This window comes from Ammospiza nelsoni, chromosome 21 (assembly GCF_027579445.1).
Source record: "Ammospiza nelsoni isolate bAmmNel1 chromosome 21, bAmmNel1.pri, whole genome shotgun sequence".
In the NCBI taxonomy this organism is placed as follows: Eukaryota; Metazoa; Chordata; class Aves; order Passeriformes; family Passerellidae; genus Ammospiza; species Ammospiza nelsoni.
Window position 1 is genome coordinate 634,139 of NC_080653.1, and position 18,919 is coordinate 653,057.

General features: G+C 56.0%; 1 protein-coding gene across 5 annotated transcripts; it reads right to left on the reverse strand.

The window, feature by feature from the left end:
* Positions 1-72: 72 nt before the first annotated feature.
* Positions 73-17,670, reverse strand: MLXIPL (MLX interacting protein like). Of its 5 annotated transcripts, none has more exons than XM_059487003.1 (17): positions 17,375-17,670; positions 11,309-11,415; positions 11,095-11,177; positions 10,815-10,904; positions 10,565-10,609; positions 10,075-10,273; positions 9,301-9,378; positions 5,687-5,859; positions 5,010-5,604; positions 4,306-4,379; positions 3,795-3,969; positions 3,036-3,148; positions 2,756-2,836; positions 2,424-2,551; positions 1,997-2,120; positions 737-866; positions 73-313 (listed from the first exon to the last, which is right to left on the reverse strand). In XM_059487003.1, the coding sequence occupies exons 1-17, from the start codon at positions 17,668-17,670 to the stop codon at positions 180-182; spliced, it is 2,625 nt and encodes an 874-aa protein (XP_059342986.1). In that variant the 3' UTR covers positions 73-179. The 5 variants fall into 5 exon arrangements, 4 of the variants coding, with proteins under 4 accessions (XP_059342986.1, XP_059342989.1, XP_059342987.1 ...); XM_059487006.1 differs by having other exon boundaries at positions 2,756-2,875; XM_059487004.1 differs by lacking the exon at positions 2,424-2,551 and having other exon boundaries at positions 1,997-2,014; positions 2,756-2,875.
* Between the last annotated feature and the right edge of the window lie 1,249 nt (positions 17,671-18,919).

Below are 18,919 nucleotides of genomic sequence, written 5' to 3' on the forward strand. Positions count from 1 at the left end.
CACCCCGCTCAGTCCCGGCCCTTCCCGGCCGTGCCCAAAGCGGCGCCAGGGCTGAAGAACCAGGCGGAGTCCGTGGCACAGCAAGTCCTTTATTGCAGGGGGACAGGGCGGAACAGCCCTCGTGCAGTCCCGGCTCCCCACGCCGGTGCCCTTGGGACACCCCGGAGCCCCTGGAGCAGTCAGATGGAGGGCGTCCCAGCGCCGCCAGGGCGTCCCAGCGCCGCCACTGCCTGCGCCGCCTGCTCGGGGACACGGGCCGGGTCGCTGAGGATGGAGGTGGAGATGCTCAGCTGCCGCAGGGAGCTCAAGACGGCTGTGGGGATAGGGGACGGGGCTGGAAGGCGTGACCCATCCTGGGGAACACGGCGCTGCCCGGCCCTGTTCCAGCCCCCAGAATGGCGGGACTGGTCGCTTCCACAGCCCCAGAAGACGCGGTGGAAGGAAACCCTCCCTGAGAGTGGGTTTGGGGTGGGCTGAGGGGCTTTGGGGAGGGCTGAGCCTGCCCCACCAGGACTTGGAGTTGGGACACTTCCGGCTCAGCTGGGGCGTGGGTGTGACAGGAGCACGGGAAATCACTGAGCAGGAGCCCAAGGACATCCCACAGATCAGCCCTGCCATCCCCCAGGACACCCCTGTCCTTTTCCCCTCTGCCTTTCGAGGATGCCTTTCCTGGACTGAGAAGTCCATGCCAACCCAGCTTGCTCAGGGTGCCACTGCCAGGCACAGGATCACCTACTTGGCCGAAGCGCTGGGAGGGAGCAGTGCTGGTCCAGCCAAGCGAGGGATGTTTGGGTGAGGCTCTCCATGCTGGCTGTGGACACCATGCCATTGAAAGACTCGAAGAGGGGCCGGATGATGATACTGAACTGGTGGGATCAGAGGAGTTAAGGACCAGCTTTGCTATGACAAGGGTCTCACTCCTCCCAGGTGTGGGCATCACCCTCATATGGCAGTAGGACAGACTTTCTTGTCTGGACATGGAGCAGAACTGCTGGGACAGCAGGACAGGCCATGGAACAGACCTGCTGACTGCCTTCCCAGCACAGCACCTCACCTGGCACTAGCCCAAACTGCTAGGGTGATGGCTTAAGTGTCACCTGGGTAGGAAGTGGGAGAGATGCAAAAGCCCTGTCATGGCTGGGGCTACAGAAAAGGTTGCTGAGACAGAAGACATGTCCTCCAGAGTAGGTCAGGGAACAAGCTAGCAAAGTGCTCAGGGGCAAGGCAGGACATCAGTGTGTCCCATAAGCTCCCCTATTGCTTCCAACCTGCAGGGACCAGCCTGCAGATTTTGTGCAGGCAGTAACCCACAGAGATATCTCTATCACAAGCATATCTAGAGCCCATGTTGGCTTTACGATACTCTGTGTCCTGAGGAAGGAGCTCCCCAGCCCTGCATCAGAAGTCACCTCTGCCTGGTCCAGATGCCCTGTGCTGGATGGGACCATGGGCAGCAGTGCCTTTCATCACTCTGCCACTTGGGATTGCACACACCTCAAAGGCTCTGCCAGTGAGTCCCAGTGTGTCTAAATTGTGCTCAGAGAAGAACAGATCCAGCTCTTTTCCCACAGGTTCCTTGCCCCTTGATCCTCCCCCCATCCCTGTGCTTCCAGGGTATGGCATGCAACCACGAAGACCAAGCCATCATGTCCACAGCTTTGTGTCTGGACCTTTCCTAATCCATGGCTACTGCCTCTCAGAGCCAGTTCCCATGTCATCGAGAGCAATTCCCTCCATAAGCTTAGCTCCACTTCCCTTCTCCCTGAGGACCATTTACCAACTGTTTTTGATCCCTTGGAGCAGAATATCCCTCCTAAACACAGAATATCAGCATGTTCCCACCATGCGACTTTGGCTGGGAATCATCTCCCTGTGGTCCCCAAAGCCTCCTGAGCTTGAGGGACCCCAAAGACCCAGTAGCAGCGGATGAACCAGAGCACCTGGTGCCTCCGGTGGAGGGTGAGATGGAGCAGCAGGCACTGGCCCCAAAGGATACAATCCAGAACTTCCAGTTCTGCAATGTGGAGGAGCGAACATACTCGTCAAACATTCTGCGCATGTGGTCAAAGCGCTGCCGTGTGATGGGCACCCCTGTGGCTGGCAGCTGCTCCTGGCACAGGCTGTGGGGCACAACCAGTATTGTGGGGCCATGTTCGGGACTGGGAGCTATGGAAACTCAGCAGGAGTTGCCAGCCAATGTCCCCCTCTCAGGGCAGGTGTGAGACCTGGCCCTGCCTCTGTCCTGCCTCTTGAGCATCAGCCCTCCCACAGAGAGGGTTTGAGGAGGGACAGTCAGCTGGGAGGTGCTCCAGGGAGACCTGCCATGTCCTGCTGCCATCCTGCCATATCCTGCTGCTTGCCCTGCCTGGCTACCCCAAAGCAGGCAGTGCTCCCCCATCTCCCCCAGCCACGCCCCCCCTTACTTGATGGAGCCATTGAGCTCCTCAATCTGCTCCCGCAGACGCTGTGCCTCATCCTGCAGAGCTGCCCGCTCCTGCTGCAGCTTGCAGATATACTCGACTGTCTTCTGCAGGGTGGTGGCCTTGCTGACCTGGGGGGGCATGGGGTGAGAGGGGAAGGGGGCCCAGACCACCCTCACACAGCCGCACTGTGTGCCTGCTGTGTGCTCCAGCCTCCTGCACCACAGGCTGGGGTGCAGGAGAGGAGTTCTGAGCTGTGGGTCACAGCAGGGATGCAGTGTCTCTGGGTGATGTGCCGTGTCCCTCCATGCCCAGGGCTGGCCCTGGATTCTCACCTTGATGCTGGGCTGAGCACTCAGTGTGCTCACCAAGCTGTGCAGTGTGGTGAAGCCAAGCTTGATGTTGAAGCGTCTCTTCTGCTCAGCGGAGATGTGTGTGATGCGGCGGCTCTCCAGCTGCAGGTCAGCGCCGTCAGGCACCTCCCCGCAGCAGGGACAGCCATGGGCCAGCAGCCCCACTGGGAACAGGCTGGCCCAAAGCTTGAAGTGAGGGTGGAGGGTGTCTTGGGGGAGGAGGAAAGGGGGGTGCATATAAAGTTGGCAGCTTCTGCCATACCTTGGTGGACTCAGGCCTTCCTGGACGGGACATGGGCTGGTGCAGGGAGATGCTAGTGGCCTGCCTTGCAGTGGGTCCTGGGGAAGCCTGGCTGGGCTTGGGCCAGTCACTGCCTGAAAAAGGGAAGGTGCTGCTCTGAAGAGAGGGATAGCAACAGCACTCATGACAAGGTGACATCTCAGCACCTGGGGCAGGCAGAGAGGGGCATCCCACAGTGCTGCCCCCACCTCAGGACAAGCCACCCCACTCAGCTGATTGGGATGCTCCTCTTCAGCCTCCAAGCACACATTATCCCAAGTCCCTCTCATTTTACAGCTGTTCAGAAGTGGGAACATCTGGGATTCGAGGTTTTAAATTCCCAGCATTTCTTGGGGTAGAAATTGCATGGAAAGAGGTGTGAGGGCAGCAAGGTTGTGGTGAGCAGCACCAAACTGAACTGGGAACAACACCAGAGCCTGGTTTCCAGCAGCCACACTGGTTATTGTGAGTGAAAGCGGATGCTTCTTGCTCCAAAACCAAGCTCCGGGGTTTCAAAACCACAGTCCGACATTTTGCTCCATTTTTGTCTTTCCCTATTTCTGCTTTTGCTGCTGGAGAAAGAAGCAGGTGAAAGGGCACAGAAGGAAACCTCCATGCTCATCAGATTAAATAGAAATAGCCAGGATTGCAGCCAAAATGAAAATTCCCACAGTGCTTGGTCTGAGCTCTCTGCAGGAGCCCCAGTGCCCTGTGGAGCTCCTTGGGGTGCTCCAGACTCACCACAAGCTGAGGTGGGGGACAGCTGCTCTGCCTTGGTGACTTGCAGGGGGCTCAGCTGTGTGCCTATTGTGTGCAGCAACAGTTGAGAAGGGCTGGAGCCAGGAGCCAGTCCTGGGCTCATCTGGGACATTCTGGAGAGGAAGGTGGCAGGGACTTTGGAGACAGTGCTCTGCTGCTGGGAGAAGACAGAGGAAGGGGAGTTGAGGGATCAACACCTCATGCACACCAGGTTGCACTAGGATGTGCAGCCCCTGCCACTATCTGCAGGGGCAGCCACGATGCCCCAGAAAAGGGGCCCTGGAAGTGAGATGTCTCTTACCTCTGCCTTGGTTGTTTTAAAGAAGAAACTCAGGCAACTCCTGCCATCCCCAGCCACCCAGCCATGTGCCCCCTCCTTCCCTCCATTTCTGTCCAGCCCACACCAAAATGTGACCCCCAGAACCCATCTCCACCCCTTCCCCAGCAGCCAGGAGAAGGCAATTCCCAACCTGGGGGGTTGTTGAGTGCTTACCTCAGAGACAGGGGTCATGGGCATGAGTCCTGCACCTATTGGGCAAGGGATATCCAGCGCCAGGTCCTGCTTGGCTGAGGGGGCACGAAGCAGATGGGCATTGCTATGTGGGGCTCTTGGGGCTGGAGTGACCTTCCCTGCCCCAGGAGACAGCTAGCCCCTCCCTGCACCAGAACTGCTGCAGCCCCTTCCCTGCTGGATTGCCCCAGAGAAAAGGGATGCACCTCTGGAGGAGTCTGTTCTCCTCACAGGAGAGTTGTCAGGAGCTTCAGGCAGGAAGGGAGCTCCAGCCCCTCCTCAAGCAAGCAGAGGGCCATAACTGTGCCCAAGGGACTGTCCCATCACACCCACAGGCAGCATATCAGGCAGGACAGCAGTGAACGCCCCAGCCTGTTGTGCCAACAGAGCCATAAAGACCAGACTAGGGACTCTAGGAACTGCTAGGAACTTCCTAGCAGTGCCTGTTGCCAAGTCCTGGGGCTGGGCGGCATTTCCCTCTGAGGCCATTGAAACCAGGGCTGATCCCTCAGACATGGCTTCACCCCTGGGTTTGGAACTACCCCAGTATGGGGACTGCCTTGTGCCCTGCCCAGTATTCCCTGTGTCCCAACCCCAGGAAGAAATGGGGTCCCCACTCTGATCCCCACAACAGCATGCCCCCCGCCTCACTCCTGTGTCCCCCGACAGCCCCCCAACCCTGTTACCTGTGGTCAGGAGCTGGCTCGGGCAGGGGTTGGGCTCAGGCAGGTGGGACAGGGGGTGTCCTGGCAGCCTCCTTGCCTTGGTGCCACTGGACTTCACTTTGGGCTGCCCACCCTCACCCTGGGGTGGCCCCTTGGCGGGAGTAAACCTAGGGTTGCCCAGCAGGGCAGGGGGCAGGAGCTGGGAGACAGCAGGGCTGGAGTACCCCTGGTGCCCCATGCCTGTGGCATGGCCCAGTCCTGGGACGTAGGGAGCAAAGCAAGGGCTCGAGAGAGGGGAGGCAGGGTGAGTGGCAAGCGAGGGGTCAGGTGAACTGCTGTAGGGGAACTTAGAGCGGGAGGCCGAGGTGGGGGAGAAGGGGGGTTCCAGGCTCAGCAGTGGTGCCCGGGGGGATGGGATGGGGAGGACATAGGGGGGTGCTGGTGGCTCCAGGCTGAGGCACTTGCCAGGAAAGTCGTACTGCAGTGTGGGCTTGTGTCGGAGCTGGGGGCTGAGGCTGCTGGGTGCCACGTCGGGGGGTTCGGGGGGCAGGGGGGCCAGGGGCAGCTCAGAGCCCAGGAAGGCGCTGTGGAGGCTGAGCTGGGAGGCACCACGGGGCTGCAGAAGACATGGCAGGGTCAGGGTGGGTGACTGGTACACCACCAGTAAGCCAAAGGCTGCAGGCTGGGATTTCACTCACCTGGAGGAGGGTGCCAGGTAGGAGCGGGGCCTCGGGGCTCACAGGCAGACCCCGAGCACCCATCAGGGACCCTCCACTGCTGAACAGGGGCTCAGCCATGGGCGAGAAGCAGGATGGATCCTGGTAGCCCGGTTGTGTCTGAGATGGGGGTGGCCGGTGGCTGGTGAAGATTTCTGCAGAGCCAAGTAGAGACACAGTGACCGGCCTAAATGGACCTGCCCAGAGAGGATGGGGCAGGGTGGAACCATACCCTGCTACTGACACTCTGCACTTTTTGGGGCCAGGGCAGCTCAAGCACATGTTCACCCATGGCCAACAAGTTCTGTGCTGCCCACTCCAGTGCTGCTGTGCGTGCAGCCTGTGGCTAACCACATCCCATGGCCTTCCTGAAGCCAAGCCGCGTGACCCTGCTGCGACTCCCGCTCCCTTTCTCTCTCCTTCCCACAGCCCTGGTCCTTCCGCAGGGCCAGACGCCACAGCACAAAGGGTGGGCCCCACACTTTTGGCAGCTGTCTCCCTGGGTACATCAGCCCCATGAATGCCTTGGCTCAGTGCCTGTGTCAATGCTGGCTCTGGCATCGCCACAGGGAGGGTTTATCATGGAGAGGATGACTGTGGGACACAGATGGCATTGCTGGATGCTTCCCTGTAGGATGGAGTAGGAGAGTTCACTAGGTTTGCTGCCCAGCAGCCACTGGCACAGGTGCAGTGCCTGAGCAGCCACTGGGGACAGGAACTTGCACCTCCTCTGGGAAGCACCCAGCTATGCTCTCCAGCCCTTGGCTAGCACTGGCAGTGCCAGCTCCAGGCCCTGCTGCTAGTTCTGCCCACTTGGTGTACACAACCATGCTCAGAGCTGCGATCCAGGCTCCAGCAGCTGGGGTGCCTGGGCTGGGACCCACAAAGGCCTAAGACTCTGCTGAATCTACACCAGAGGAGCAAACATGCCAGCACTGTGGGATGGCAGGAGACTGGGCATGGTGATGTTTCCAGCACGCCATGCGCTACCATCTGAGGGGAACACTGATGTGAGACAGGACAGAGCCACTGCTGAGATGTCCCAGTCAGCTCTCAGAGTGCCCCTTACCCCTGCAACAGCCATGGTGAATGCCTGACAGCATGTCAGGGCCATCCCTGCCCCTCCAAAGGCCAGTGCTTTGTATGTGCTGCAGTGCTGCCAGGCAGGAACTTGGGCTTCCTGGGATGCAGTCCAGCCCCACATTGCTCCCACCTCAGCCATGCTCACACCAGGATGTCCCTGCTACCAGCGCTGAAGCTCTGCAGGTATTTATAGGAGTTTGTGATGCCCAGCCTGCAGATCCTATTGTGCCTCTCACCATACCTGTCAGACCCTCTTGTGCCTCTCACTGTGCTACAGGGATGGAAGATGCCTGGCAGCCCCTGGGAGCCTTGTCCTCCCTTTCTCCTGCCTCTTCCTCACCCCATAGCTCTTGCCCATGCTCCTCCTCACTGTTGTATCACCCTGTTACACTTGAGGCAGTGTGGCATGGCCAGGACGCAGCCTGCTCAAGGGAGAAGAGCCTGCATGGTCAGCAAACCACAGCTTTGGTATCCTGCTCAAACCTAGGGATGCTCTCCAGTGTGATTGGGCCTTTCCAACCCAAAGACCCTTCAGCACTTGTCCCAGGCTTTGGGGAGAGTCCTGCAGTGCAGCAGGGCATTGCCACCCCATGGGATGGACAGCCCAGCCCCAGTGCCCAGCACCAATCCTACCTGAAGCACAGTGCCAGCAGGGCACAGGGCTGGGCTGCTCCCTCGCTTCTGCCAGGAGGACTTGTCCATCTGCCTCACACCGCACTCCAGCACCCGCCGCAGACACAAGATGCTTCCTCATTTGGGGATTGGTTTGCAGGCACTGACTGACAGGCACTGAGCTCTGCCACACCACCCCACACAATGACAGCCCTGTGACCCCATGGTGCCTACCCCACATGCCTGCCCTGTGTAGCTCTGCATGAGGCTGCTGGGTGATCCTTGCTCCAAAGCTGCCTGCCCTGCTGAAAAAGTGACGTTTTGGGACATAATTGGGTTGGCTGGCACCCAGCACCCCAACCTCCTCTCCCCACGGTCCCAGGGGTGCATGGCATACACAGTGCTCAGATGTAACACCTTATCACCCAGGGAGCTGCTTCATCCAGGACAAAACTCCCATCAAAAGATCTCCAAGCACCCCAGGGGATGCTACTCTGTCCCAGAACACACTAAGCCTGGCAGACCAGGAGCCACAGAGAGACTGGGGACCTTCCTCAGCCCCAGCAGTGTCCCTGGGCTGAGGCACTGGACATGGTCAGAGCAGGAAGGGATGTTTCCTTGTAATGTGGTCTGCACCCATCCCATTGCCAAGAAGCACCCTAAAGCAAAAGGCCTTTTTCCCAGAAAAAAGCTAACCTAACTGATATATTGGTTCAGAAAGGAACCACCGTGCTCCTGCCATCTCCTGTTGAGCTTGAGACCATGCTGGGCCCTCAGAGAGGTGCTGGAGCTGCTGCTGCGACACCATACAGGCCCTCTCAGGATAAGGAACACTTACCAAGTGTCAATTTAACCCACTTGGAGATGTCACACTTTCTAGGAACTGATGACCACTTGGGGCACCAGGGGCAGAAGGTGAAGCACCAACTATGGCAACAGACCCTCTTCCCAGCATGCCTGACTCTGATGGGATCTCTGATTGAAATGAGTTTGAGAGGGTGGTGGCAGGAGTCTTCTCACCTCATCCATCCCAAGAGTATCCATCCCAAGGGCACCCATGCTACCACCTGCCCTGGCACATGGAATGCCTAGCCTGCTCCCTGCCAGCATCTGGTCTTGCAACACCCCAAAGCCATATGGTGCAAGTACCCTTTTTATTTCCTCCTCCAGGAAGTGGAGGCAGGCCATGGAGCTCCAGGCTGCTCACACAGGGGTCTGGAGATGCTGGTGCTGCCCAAGGACACTAGCTATATCTGGGTAGCCAGCAGGCTCCCACCCTGCATGATGTGCACAGCTCTGACACGTTAGAGGGCAAAGCTGGTCCCCAACAGTGCCTTGCCCTGGCATTTGGGGACACTGCTGTGACCAGGACATGTCCCAGCTGAACTGGAAACCAGGGCCAGACTTGTCTTTGGTCAGCCTGGCAGGGACAGTGACTTGTCCCCAGGGGATGTAGCACAGCCCTGTACAGGGTCCTAGCTCCAAGCCAACCACCCAGGCTGGCTGGGCAGTGGGGTGAGGAGGGGACTCAGCAGAACCTACTCTCTAGAGGTTTCCTCCTCCTCTGAGGGACAATTGTCCTTCCTCTATTTGCAGTCAAAATGAGGGCCTTTAGCACTCCCGGAAATAACCTCTTTTTGTAGAAATCCCCTCCCACACCTCATGGCCAAGCCCTTCCTGACCTTCTGTGCCTCTTTCCAGGGTCAGGCAGGCACAACAAGGCTCTGCCTTCAGCCCCTGCCCATCCATGCTGCTTTTCCCATGCCATTAGATGTCCAGTGCTTTCTGCCTGTCTCAGCAATTCCCACTACTGCCAGGCCAAACCTGTGTCCCTCCATTTTAAGCAGTCACGGTGTGCAGGACTGGGTGGGATGTGGTACTGCATCCAGGCTGCCTCTTACCTGATATGTCCATGTCATCCAGGCTGGGCTGCAGGGGTGCCAAATCCGGCTGTATCATGTCAGCATTCCCAACATACGCTGGAAGAGGGCAGAGCTGGAACATCAAAGCCCAGATACTGCATCCCTGAGACCCACCTTGAGGGCTGCTCCCACCACTGCTCTGATAGCTACCTGGCTTCCACACCTCTGTGTCACCCCAGAATCACCCTGTATCACTGCACCCTGCCCTGGGCAGGGATATAAGTGCCTACCCTGAGGAGAGCCAGGGCCATCACATCCCATCCCATCCCATGCCATCCCATCTCACCACTGTCCATCAGCCCCTCTAGGGCCTCATCCAGTTCCCAGGAACCGCAGTGAAAGGCTGATTCTTGGCACAGGACCTGGCCGGAGCTGCAGATGCCCGAGAGACATGGCCAGGTAGGGACAGCAAAGAGTGGCCATGGAAGAAGGACCTTCCCTGGGGGCTGGGGCAAAGTCCTTCATGATGCTGGTGGTCCCTGGGGAGCTCAGCCCTCAGCATGCTGGTGCATAGAGAACCACAGGAGAAGGGGATGATCCCACCCTGCCCAAACACTCCTCAAGCATCCTCTCCCCTGGTGGCTCCTGTTTGGGAAGAACAGGAACATCCCTTCCCCCTGCCCCATCAAGGCAGATGCCTGGGGACCCTGCCTGCTCAAAAGGACATGGCTGGCAGCTCTCAGGGGCTAAACCAAGACACAACATCTGGATTCCTCCTTCACATCCTGCTGAAGCATGGTCTGCAGCACCTACCATCTTCAGGGAGTGCCTGGTGGGTGCTGGGCATCTGTGTCATGGTGAAGAGGGTGTCAGATATGTCCGAGAGGAAGGTGTCCAAATCGAAATGCTGCCTACTTGCACACTCTTCCTCCTCATCCCCAAGCAGCATGGGCACTACGTTGCAGAAGAGCTGGTTGCACCATTTCTCTGTAGGCCTCCAGACATCCTCGTCCTACATGAGGTAGAGCAAAGGAGCTGAGTGGACGCCTTTCATGGGTGGGGTCCATGTCTGCTTCCCTGGCTGCTCCCCTGGCAGCTCCCATGCTCCCTGCAGTGTTTGCTCCCTCCAAACCTTAACTCCTGGCTACTTCCAGAGGGTGAATCCAGTATCCCAGATGCTTAGCATCTCGTTCCAATGGGCTTATCACACCCTGCTTTTCTTTGCCCTTCTGCCCAGTGCAGGGGTCCAAACTGTCCTCCCTTTTCTCCCTCTTCCCACCCTCAGCAGTCTCAGCAGACTCACCCTCTTTGGACTGGAGATCCCTCCCTCCCGTGTGGATTTTCGGAGCTGGAAGGAGAAGAGAGCCTAGGTCATGCCCCAGGCAGGGAGAGCTCAGGGGTCAGCCAGCATCCCCCTCCCATGCTGGCAAAAGCCTGTCATGTCCTGCTCTGTCTGCCATGGCTCCAGGGAGCCATGTTCCATCCATCACACTATTCCATCCCACTGTTGGCACTGCCGCAGGATGGGGGGCAGCATGGCCAGAGCCACTCACCCGCTTCTTATAGTAGATCCTCCATTTGTGGTACTCCCTCATCACCACCTCAATGCGGCGTTTCCAGTAGTTGCCCTCCAGCACAACAGCCTGGGGGGCAGGACAGGGGGTTAAGGCTGAGCTCTCTGGCCCCACACCCCATAGCCAGGGCTGCTTTCCATGTGCCATATCAGAAACACCTTTTCCAGCAAATCTATGAAATGCAACATGTCCCCAGATCCCTGTTGTGCCACACAGACCTTGGTGCTGCCCAAGAGAGCTGCAAGGGATCCTGCCCTACCTCTGGTTTTCGGTGCTCATCAGCCTCCATGCCCTCCAGAGGGGTGATGAAGCCGCACACAGGGTTTTTCCTCCGTTCCACATCTGCACAGGGGAGAATACAGCTGGCTGTATCCATGCCCCATCCCTATCTCTGCACCTGTACACAGTCATTCCAGTGCCAGCTCCATCCCACTGGCACAGCCTGGCATCTGGGATCTGACACCCATACTCACATTGGATGTACCATGCTCTCCAGATCACATTGTTGAGTCGAATTTTATCCCAGCAAAGCAGACGCAGTCCCTTGAAATTCTTCCACTTCGGAGATACTAGCTTCCCACTGAAACACCAAGCAAAGGGGAGGCTGAGGGGCACCACCTTGAAAGATGTACAGGGGCCACCAATCTGGTGGCAGGTCAGGAGCAGGTACAGCCACGTGACTCTGCTGCAGGTACTTGCCAGGCACCTGTGGGAGCACCCACTGGAGCATTCCAAGCTCCTGCACACCCTGGGAGCAGCACTGACCTAAACCCTGAGCTTCACACACCCACAGAAGGCTTCTCAAACCCCTGGATTAAAGCACAGCCCATTGAGGCATTGATTCCTTGATATTTGAACCCCAGCTTTGAGGTGGGATCCTGCTGCCCCTGACCAAGCCAACTGTGTCCTGGGCCTGGGGGACAGGAAGGTAAGTTTCCTGCCCAGGTGAGATGTGTGGTAACATGCACTGTAGTGCCTCTTTCATCATCACAGTGTTTGGACAGGTAATTCTGACCCTTCCTTTAACACCAGGCAAGGCTTGAAAATGCTGCCTTCAGCTGAAGCAATCAAGGGCAGCCCTTATGGAGGGTCTGGGAAGAGAGGATAACACTGGAGGATGTTCAGGATGTTAAGGGACACTTGCCTGTGCTCCAAGACAGACACATAGTGATACCAGCCAGTCAGAGCTGCCCTGGCTCTCCATACCAACTGCTGCAAACCTGCCCCCCGAGCCCGAGCTGAGCTCCCCGATTCCCATTTCCTGGTTCCCAGAGGCAGCTGTGTTTGTTCTGCAGCTCATCGTAGTGGTGGTGGTGGTGGTGGTGATGTCCCTGATGGGACCTGCAGTGCAGGAAGCCTCATTTCACTCCTCGTCTTGTTTCCATCCAGCCAAGGAACACAGTCCCTCATGTGCAGCCACCAAAAAGCTCCTGAGGGTCCTGCTGCCCCAGGAACTCTGTAGGGAAGGCCAGGGTCCCTCTGCCTTACTTTGGGATCCATTTCACATCTCCAGCTCTCCCAACAACATGCCGTGGGCCTCAGGGCAATGCCAGGTGCTCCAGGGGTCACTTTGAGAGCTAGCTGCAGGCTGCCTGGCATTCCTGCCTGAGAAGCCATGTCCCTCTCCAGCAGACAGTTTTTACCCTAAATATCTTGGTGCTGCTTTGACTTCCACTTTTCCTTGGTACATGCTTGGAGCAGGAAAGGTGGAATCTGAGTTGGTGTCAGGGTGCTGTATATCCCCTGTTTCCAGCCCCTCCAGGTGCCACACGGCTGTGTCCCCAGGAAGGGGAAGGTGCTGGGAACGAGAGTGGTGCATGAAGCCTCTGATTTGTTCATTGAAGCTGGTGAAACCTGTAAATGTTCTCAAATAATGATTTTGGTGGGTTCTGTTTCAACCTTCCTTGAAATCTGCCTCTGGGAGAGGGAGAAGACTGGGGACCCCTACAATTCCAGAGCCTGATGCAGGGATGTGTCTAGGAGCAGCTGCAGGAGTGGATGAGGATGGTCTCCCAAGGGAGACCAAGCCTGACACATGGCCCCAGGGGCTGGAGAAGGACCTGTGACTCCAGCCTACAGAGAGTTAAGGCTGACACTGACCACTCTGCTATCACCAGGATTTTGAACTTTCCCCAGGCGCGCATGGCAAACAGCAAGATGGTGCCAAGTGGAGGAGCCAATGGAAGGGACAGGATTCCTGGGCACATGGCCAGATCATGCTGGTCAAGGCCATGTTCCTCACTCACAGCCAGCTGAAAAGAGCAGCCTGAGCCTGTGGGACACACCTTGGCCTCGTGTGAGGCCAGTGGGCCATGACTAGGAGTTGCTGTGGGGCCTGGAGGCAGCAGATGCCTTTGAGCTTTATCACCAAATGCTTTTTTTCCCCCTTCATGATCCTTTCAGTTTTGGGGCTTAACAGGCTGATCTTTGCTCCCTGCTATGCCTTGAAAAGGACCCCACCCTTCCCTGCAATTAATCTCCCCTGGGGAGATGGATGCAAACTTCCCATTGAACCTGGGAAGGTTATAGGGTGCCCCAAACAGGTTGGGGGTCCTGCTGCCTACACTATCAGAAGGAGGGGGACACAGACCCTGCCACTAGCTACAGGGTGTTTGTGGAATAGGGTGAGGTGGCAACAGGGCTCAGCCTGGGTCAAACACTGGCATGGATCCAGCAGTACCTTGTTTGGTCTGTGACTCATTTACCCATCCAGCAGTTTCAGGGAATGGGGAAAGGGGAAACCCTGGGGAATGACAGAAGAAAGAAGTGCAACTCCCTGCCACAAATGACAGCAGAGCCACAATGCAGCGTGGGTGTGTTTAGCCCAAGCACGAGCCTTTCCCACTCATTAGACCCCCTAGACTGGAGGTCTTCTGCAAGAAAAAAGAGGGTTGAATGATGAACTCCAGTGAGTGCATTCCTGGAGTCTCTGCCTGGTGTTCACTACCCCTGTGTGAGCATTTAAGGCACTGTGAATTAAAGAATCAATAGCAGCAGTTCCACTTCTCCCAGGGGGGATGCAGGCTGACAAGAGGATGAATTAGTAGGGGATTGGCCCCCCAAAGACCTTGTTTTAAATGACAAGAAAGGCTGAGTGTATACTCCAAGAAACTTCCCAGTCTGCTGTCCCTTTCTTGTCAAATCTCTCTGGAGCACAAGACAGATGTTGCCAGGTAAGACCACAAGTGACTGCAGTTCACATCTCCCAATCTGCCCCCAGTTTTCCTTCCTTCGGGAGGATGTTCCCCAGGTCAGTGATTCCCAGCAGTAAGGCACAAGAGGGAGTGTGAGCCCAGCCATGACAATGTGCAGGCCACACTGCGGTGATAGAGAGGATGAGCCTTCTCGTGCTAAGGTCCACCCTCAGCTTTTTGGGTAATGAGATGCAGCCAGGTGGGCTGTAGAGAGAAACAACATTCTAGGGAAGGATTCAACAAATGCAGGATGTTGCAGGAGAATGAGTGGGAAAGTATCATTACACAGGAAGCTGCTCTAAATGTCCTGGAATACAGGTAAAAAGGAACTGCTTCATCCTAGCCTTAGGAGGAAGACCTCAGAGAGGGGAGTTGCCTCCCTTTGGAGGATCTGAAGAAACAAATCAAAATGTGGGAAGCAAACCTTGATGTGGAGAGAGCAGTTCTTTACCACTGAGGAGTGATGCACAGTCCTGCCCGTGGAAGGAAGATAAGTCATATCCCCAGAATGATTGCTTAGGCTGAGACAGGACTGCTATAATGTTTGTGAAATGCAGAGGAGGAATGCTGGAGAGGGGAAGATGTAACCATTGAAAAATATTTAGGGAAAGTTTAGTGAGTTACCTTTGAAATGGTGCGAGCCCAGACAGCAAAGGATGGGTGGCTGTAGCAGTCACAGCTCATGAGGGGACAGGGTAGTTTTCCCCTCTGCTCCACACTGCTATGGCAAAGTCTGGACATTGTGTCTAATGGACAAGAGAAGGAGGTTTACAAACTGGAGTGGTCCTGGAGGAGGATATCAAGGTCTTTGGGGACTAATATATGTGACAGAAGAGGACTGTCAAGGATGGGTTTGTTCAGCCTAAAGAAGGTGAAGAGAGAATTACTGCCATCAGCTGCCCTAAGGAGGAGACAGAGCCAGACAGTTCTCAAACATGTACTGAGAAAGGCCAAGGGGAAACAAACATAAGAATTGGAACAGGTAAACTCCAAACTAGAGCCATGGACAGCAATTCCCTGTGGGAGAGGGGCAACCCTGAGTAGGCTGGACAGGTGGTGGGGTCACATCGTAGGGCTCCATCTGTCAAAGTGATGGCCCTGAGCAACCTGACCTGGCTTTGGATCTAGCCCTGCCCTGCATGAGGGTTGTATGAGGAACTCCACAGGAGCCTTCCAGGTGACAGCTTACAGTGGTTTCTCCTTGGTTAGGAAGTTAGTCTGAGCTTAACTGTGGGTGCTCTCCTGAGGGCTGGAGGATATTAGGCTGGTGACCCCAACTGAGGCTGTGCTGCCTCTGGGAACCTGGCTGGGAGGGGAAGTGGGAAATGGCAGGTGATGCAGAGAAGTATCAAATCAGACAACACTAAATGTAGAAATGCACCAGAAACATTTAACTCTATTTTCTCACCCTGATACCTTTCTCCAACTGCTGCCTACAAGTGTGTCAAAAATGTATTAGCAAAAGAAAGGCAAAGTGAGCTGGGTTGTCCAGCCTGGAGAAGAGACGGCCCCGGGGAGACCTTAGAGCTCCTCCAGTGCTTAAAGAGGATCCAAGAGAGCTGGAGAAGGATTTTGATCAAGGGCCTAGAGTGACAGGACAAGGGGGACTGATTTCACAGTGTCTGAGGACAGGGCTAGATGGGATATTGGGAAGAAATTCTTCCCTGTGAGGGTGGTGAGATACCTGGACAGGCTGCCCAGAGAAGCTGTGGCTGTCCCATCCCTGGACAAGGCTTAGGTGAGTGTCCCATTACATAGGAGCCAGTATCTGCACTGCCATGTTCACTGCAGGAAGGAAATGTGCCACCGAGAGTCCAGGGAGTAAGGAGAACTGGAGCAATGGAACCCTGACTGTAGTGGAATGGCCAGCCCCCAGTCACACACAGTACTCCAAGCGTCAAAGCCCTTGTATCCTGTCCATTTCCACTCTGCCTGGGAGCTCCAGAGCCCAGGGGCACACTGAAGCTGCCTTGCACTTCATGAGTCTACAGTTTGAACACCCTGGTGTGACAGTATCTGCTTCTCCAGCCTCAAAGCTGCAGGGCTCAGGTATGGAAAAAATGGGGCTGGGAGAGGAAAAGACAGCAAGGCCACCAGTGTCTCTATGACCCCTGTGTGTGGCACTCAGGGTGACCTGCCCAACCAGGAAGCATGATCCTTACCTGGGTCACCCCATGCTGAGGCTCCCTGTGCTCCCAGAGAGCACTGGCTTCCCCAGCTCCTTGGAGCAGAGCTGTGCTGTGCTGGCTGCTGGCAAACTGGGATGATCCCATCCACCACCTAGGATATGGTGATGGGTCAGAAGTACACAACTATGTGGGAACCGGAGTGCTGTCTCTCTGCCCAGCATCCCCAAGGATGTCCTGGCAGTGACCACATTCCCCATTGCATTGAGCATTCAAGAACTCTAAGACAAACCTGAGAGCTCAGCCATACTGGATGAGGTAATGGACACCTCTTCAAGGCTGCTTTGCTGAGGTTTTGCTTTCACATGGTAGAACATCATCATCATTTGGACATTTTGGGAGAGCTATACACGCAGTTTGGCACTGACTCCAGCAGAGCAACATCAACATCATCAACATTTAGACATTTTGGGAGAGTTATACACGCAGTTTGGCACTGACTCCAGCAGAGCAAGTCATGCTGATGCCATGCTGGAGAGAACTCAAAACCTTGGGGCTTGGCAAAGGAAGGGAGCTGCCTCCAAGAATGTGGACTGTGGCCATAGAAGGCACATTGCAGTCTGTCCTGTTGTCACCAAAGAGCTGTCACTGGGCCTTGGCAATTTGTCAGGCAGAGGAACAATGCAGGCACCCATCTGATTTTTCAGGAGAGAAGGAGGAAAGCTTTCAGGAGACCTTGGACGAAACCCATGCAGCCATCCAGTCCCAAGTGCTACTGCATGTCATGGAATAACCTCAGGACATGGGGACAGAGTAAAGGACGGAAGGCAGGACTCCTGCTCTGGGCTGGGTTGCCAAAGAACTGAGTGTTAGCTGTCCACAGGGTCACTGCTGCTCTACAGAGTGTGCTAGGTCTGGCCCAGGAGGAAATACAGCTGGGCACAGTGACACCAGATCTCATGGGAAAATGGAGGAGAGTCAAGCTACACGTGGAACAGAGAAGCTTCTCACCTGGCTCCACAGCCAACAACCCGGCATCAGCTCTTTCTCCCTGAAATTTCCCAGGATGGCAATTTCTGAGCATATGACACATCACAGCCCATGGAGAAGAGGAGGTCAGATGGAAACAAATTCCTGGCTGGGGGACGGGGCTCATCTAGCCTCCTGCCTTCAGCTAGCTGGGGGTCCATAAGACACACACAAGGGCTCTGGGACTCACCTGTACTCCAGGCTCATGCACTCAAAGAGCCGGGTGAGGGTCGGGTCAATACTCCGGGGATCAGCCAGCTCGGGCTCAGCACGGTGGTGCCGTCGCCGGGGCAGTGAGTCGCTGTGCGGGCACGACACCATGAAGTGGCCACTGTGGATGACCTGGGAGTAGTTCTGGGTTGCAGCACTGGGTCCTGTGCCACACACAGCTGCATCCTCTGAGTCAGAGTCAGAGTCGGAGACAGGGCAAGGCCCAACCGGAGGCTCCAGGAAAGATCCCGGCAGTCCCACCTGAGTTTCTGCCATTCCTGCTGCCTACTGGGGAACCCTTATGGATCTGACCCAGCACTGTGATCTGTGCCCCAGTTGAGCTGAAGCCCTACAGACACTGCATTGGCATCGAGCACATGCTGGACTCCCCAGTACAGAACACTGGCACCACGCCTCCTCCTAAGCACCTCCTCCAGCCAGCCCACGCCACCGTCTGTTCCTTGCTCTAGGGTTCAGCGGTTGGTTCCCCAGGGCAGAGTCACTGCCAGCGCTATTTATAGTGCTGGTGGCTGATCCCGCCCATGGCAGACCATCAGCAGGACACATCCAATGGCCACCAAGCACCAGAGCTTCAGCTCCATGCCACCATCCTGCTCTAGCAGTGTCCTGACAACCCCAGCTTTTACATCCCCCACACACCTGGGGAGGAGCGTCCCCTGTCCCCCCTTGCTGTGGCCAAGGGTTGGCTGGCAGTCGGCTCTGTTTACCTGGAGTTAATCACTGATCCGAGGTACTGGTGGAGTGAAGTGCTGGCAGTATTTACCCAGTGCCTCTGCTTTAATGGATCTCCCTGCACTTTCAAGGGAACAAATACAGATTAAGGGACACAAACAAGTAAAATTATAGCAACGGCCACTCAGCTCAGTGCAATGCCAAGGCACTGAGCCAAGTGCCGAGCTAAGAAACAGCTCAGGAAAGCCTGCGCAAAGCTGTGATCCAGCAGGAGAGGGGATACAAACAACAAATATGAGAGAGAACAGATATGAGTTTGGGTATGTGGGATTTACACACCTTGTTGTCATGTAGTCCTTAAAATGAAAGAATCATCAAATCCTAGAATGATTTGTGTTGGAAGGGACCTTAAAACTCATTTCATTCCACTCCCCTTCCACTAGACCAGGGACACCTTCCACAAGAACAAGTTGCTCAAAGCCCTGTCCAATCTGGCCCAGAGTACTTCCAGGGATGAGGCAGCCACAGCTTTTCTGAGCAGCTTGTGCTTGGACCTCCCCACCCTCACAGGAAAATTTTTTTTCCTAATATCCACTCTAAATCCACCCTGAGTTGCCTTCACCTCTGAGGTTTCCTGAGAGATTTGGGCAGGCAGGGCTTGATGCACCAATCCCTGCTCCATGACAGTGGATCTTGGACAAATACAGGATGTGGAATGTGCCATCCCAGCCAGACCTGTGTCGCAAGCATCTGCTCACTGACCTGAGCCACAGAAGGACACAGTACATATAATTTCACACTTAAAACATTTATTTTCTTTCTAATTCCTGGC